The 4,347-nt window shown below is 40.7% G+C and overlaps 1 protein-coding gene across 1 annotated transcript; it reads left to right on the top strand.

The window, feature by feature from the left end:
* Nucleotides 1–431: 431 nt before the first annotated feature.
* On the top strand, nt 432–4,342 carry LOC125917761 (zinc finger protein 33B-like; the record flags this gene model as incomplete). Its single annotated transcript, XM_049623869.1, has 1 exon — nt 432–4,342. A coding segment is annotated over exon 1 (1,686 nt), but the record flags the coding sequence as incomplete, so codon positions are not given.
* Nucleotides 4,343–4,347: the final 5 nt, after the last annotated feature.

Genomic DNA, 4,347 nt, shown 5'->3' with positions numbered 1-4,347 from the left:
TGTCAGTGTGTTTCCCCTTTGCAGCAGAGATTTGATATTTGTAACCCATTTGAAGTCATTTTATTAAGTGGTGAGTTAAGCCCATTCACATTTACTACCAGGATTCCTGTCTGGTCTCATATCTGGCATTTTGTTAACATTTCATGAGTATCATATTCACTGAACCGTTCTGTTTCGTCTTTTTGTTCATTTTGAAGGAGTCCATTAGAAACTTTAGATGTTTTTGTTCTAGTGGTTACTCTTACAGTAACGTCTTTTATACTGGCTTTAGTTGCTCATTTCCTTATTTAACCTTCCATTTGGTTTTCAGCTTTTAGTGACCTTTAGAGTGTTTAGTGACCTTCTTTAGACTATTCCATGGCTCTCACTTAGCTTACTGTTATTTCTTCTCCTTTTTCCTGTATCCAGTAGTCTTTTTATGTGCATTATTTCTGCTTCACTGGTATATATAGCATTTATACATTACTCTGGTATTCTTATTCTCAACTTTCTTTTGGTCTTAGTCCTACACTGCTCAGCTTTTCTGCCAGTGTTTCCTATCAAATACTGGTTGCTTGAAGTTTGTCCTCTTCTAGAAGGTTCCGTGATTACATTATTACCTGATTTCTTGAATCTCTAATATGATCGACGTCTTCCCAGAGCCTGGATACTTTTAAAGGATCACGTGGCTGGATATACAACCCTTGACTTCTACTTGGTTATTTGTTGAAAAGGTTGCTGCACTGACCTCACTTTGTTTATTGGTGACAGAGTCTCTTGCCCAATCTACATGTTTGTTTGCTTATTGAGACTTGATCTTTCTGTCCAGAGGAGACTTCTTCACTTTTAAGGTTTACAGTTTCCTTAAAGCATGTCTTAGGAAGGACTGTTTCAGGTCAGCTTTCCTGACGGAAAAGGAAAGTTCATGGTGGTCCTTAAAATATGCGGGTAAGATCTCTTTTTATTTCTGGGCAATTTTCTTAGATAATGGTTTTTAATACTGTATTTATTCCATTGTTTTCTTTTTTTCTCTTTAGAGACTACAGTCACACATATAATTTTAATTAAAAACATGTATTTTATTATTTTGTAGATCACCTGCTTTATCCAGAACTTTCTCTGTGATCCAGTTTTCTTTCTTTGGTTTTATTGTCATTCTTTTTTCTGCTCTATTGTCATGTCTTTTTTCCATGCTGTTTATTAAAATTTCATTCAAGTCTCTTTTCTCTTCATGCTTCCTATGAGTTGTCCTGACCCGCTCTGACAAAACACCACAGAGTGGGTGGCCTATGTAGCAGAAATTTATTTTTTACTCATCTGGAGGTTGTAAGGCAGGATGAAGGTGCCTGCAGGGTGCCTTCTGGTGAGCCCTCTCTCTCCAGCTTGTGGCTCTCTCCTTACATGGCTTTTTTTCTGTGCACACAGGGAGAGCAGGCAAGTGCTGGTATCTCTTCGGCTTCTGATCAGGAGGTCATTCCTATCCGATAAGTGCTACACCCTGATGACGTAATTCAAACCTTAATTAGCCTCCTTAAAGGCTGTGTCTCCGGATGCAGTGACATGGGGGATTAGGGCTTCAGCATACGAGTTTGGGAGGGGGACAGCTGAGCTCATAACCAGGTTCTTACAATTTGAGTCATATTCTAAGATCACTCTGGCCTTTTGACAATTGAATTCCTCACCCGATCAGCCCTTGCCTCCGTAGTTCCCATTAATACTCCAAGTCCCTTGTGTTGGAGTTCTCGGTGGTCTGAGCTGTCATCTGTCAGAACGAAGATGTCTGCTCCATATTTTCCCTCTCACGGTGGGACTTCTCCTTTGAGGGAGTGATTTTATTTGCATTTAATTATCTGTACGTTCTAGAGGCGCCTGGGTGGTTTAGTCTGTTGAGCGTCTGACTTCAGCTCAGGTCAGGATCTTAACGGTTTGTGAGTTGGAGCCCCATGTCATGCTCTGTGCTACGAGCTTGGAGCCTGGAGCCTGCTTCAGATTCTGTGTATCCCTCTCTCTCCGTCCCTTCCTCGCTCACACTCTGTTTCCCTGTCTCTCTCTCAAAAATAAGTAAGTATTTAAAACAAAGGACTTTAATTATCTCTAAGTTCTCTGTCTCTTCCTCTACGTGTAGTTGCCACGGGCTCAAGCTCTTTCTATAGATGTGAGCTCTTTTATCAGTTTCTTCTGTATTAAATGTTTATTTCCTCAGTGGTGGTTTGAAGTCAGTAGTATTTTGTATTTCCCAGTTATGCTGAAGTCACGGGTTGTCGATTGGTCATTTTATTTGCTCTCTGTATGTTGATCCTTAGAGGTATTTGGAGGATAGATGGAGACGTTCCGAATTTAGTAGCTGCCATTACTCCTCAGACGTCAGAATGCAGATGTCTGGTTGTAGTCGTTTCCTCTCCTTTCTTCCACCATGCCAGGCCTTTTGTTTCTTGTTTCCATTTTTGTATTTTCATGTCTAACAGAAGAAATCGAAAAAATAAGTACTTGTAGTTATTTTCTTCCTTGGAGACTAGACAAGAAATCAAAATCCGCTAAAACATAGGGCATTTGTATATATGTTGGATTCCAGAAGAAATGTGTTAGTATTTATGTGTACGGTTAATTTTTCCTATCTTTAGAAGTCTGGGAAACTGATCACAAGAAAGGAAGGAGCCGAGAAAACCAGCGTAAACCTATGTGGGAAGTTGCATTCATCAGTAAGAAAACACTGACCAAGGAACGAGGTAATGTAATAGGAAAACCATTTAACCTGGACACAAATTCGTTTCCTTCCAGAGAAAGCCTCTGTCAGTGTGACTCATATGGAGTGAGTTTCAGCTGTATTTCTGAATTGTGTATCTATATGAAAAACTATTTAGGAAAAAAGACTGATGAATTTAATGACTGTGGAAAATTACTAGTCAGTATTGAACACAAGAAAACTCCTACTAGCGAGAAAAGTGAATTTTTTAAACATGGGGAAACTTTCAGTCAGGATGAGGACCCTGTTGATTGTGAGAAGATTCAAAGTGCAGAGCAAAATTTTGAATATTACATGTATCAAGAAACCTTCCCCGAAAAGGCAACATTGAGTACGTACAAGAGAGCGATCACTGAAGAGAATCACTCTGAATGTATTGAATATGGGAGAACCTTTTTTCCTGACTCCTCTTTCCTGTTACATCACATGAATGCCTCCGAAGAGAATCACTGTGGACTGCGTGGTTGTGGGAAATCGTTATGTGTGAAGTCTACCCTTTTGAAACCTCATGGGGCACGTATGAAACCCTCGGAGTGTAGTGAGAGTGGGGATCGTTTCCGGGGGGATTTATGCCTTCCACAACTTGAAACAAATCATAAAGGAGAGAAACACTTTGAATGCAATGAATGTGGAAAAGCCTTTTGGGAGAAGTCCCACCTCACTCGACATCAGAGGATACACACGGGAGAGAAACGCTTTCAGTGTAATGAATGTGGAAAAACTTTCTGGGAGAAGTCAAATCTCACGAAACATCAGAGATCACACACAGGGGAGAAGCCCTATGTGTGCAACGAGTGTGGTAAAGCCTTCAGCCACAAGTCAGCCCTCACGTTACACCAGAGAACACACACAGGGGAGAAACCCTATCAATGTAGTGCATGTGGGAAAACTTTTTACCAGAAGTCAGACCTCACCAAACACCAGAGAACACACACAGGGTTGAAACCCTATGAATGCTATGAATGTGGGAAATCTTTCTGTATGAATTCACACCTTACAGTGCATCAGAGAACTCATACAGGAGAGAAACCATTTGAATGTCCTGACTGTGGGAAATCTTTCTGTCAGAAGTCACATCTTACACAACATCAGAGAACCCATGTAGGGGATAAGCCCTACAAATGTAATGCATGCGGGAAAACTTTCTACCACAAGTCAGTTCTCACTAGGCATCAGATAATTCATACAGGGTTGAAACCTTATGAATGTTACGAATGTGGAAAAACCTTCTGCTTGAAGTCTGACCTCACAGTGCATCAGAGAACTCACACAGGAGAGAAACCCTTTGTGTGTCCTGAATGTGGGAAATTCTTCAGCCATAAGTCTACCCTCTCTCAACATTACAGGACACATACAGGAGAGAAACCCTTCGAATGTCACGAATGTGGAAAAATATTCTATAATAAATCGTACCTGATAAAACACAATAGGACACACACAGGGGAGAAACCCTACGAATGTAATGTATGTGGGAAAACGTTCTGCCAGAAGTCTCAGCTCACTCAGCACCAGAGAATCCACATAGGAGAGAAACCCTATGAGTGTAATGAATGTGGAAAGGCTTTCTGTCACAAATCAGCTCTAATTGTGCACCAGAGAACTCATAGAGCAGAAAAGCCCTATAA

Source organism: Panthera uncia, unplaced genomic scaffold, assembly GCF_023721935.1.
Source record: "Panthera uncia isolate 11264 unplaced genomic scaffold, Puncia_PCG_1.0 HiC_scaffold_2371, whole genome shotgun sequence".
NCBI lineage: Eukaryota > Metazoa > Chordata > Mammalia > Carnivora > Felidae > Panthera > Panthera uncia.
Note: the sequence above shows the minus strand (reverse complement) of the source record. Positions and strands in the feature narration are given on the sequence as shown.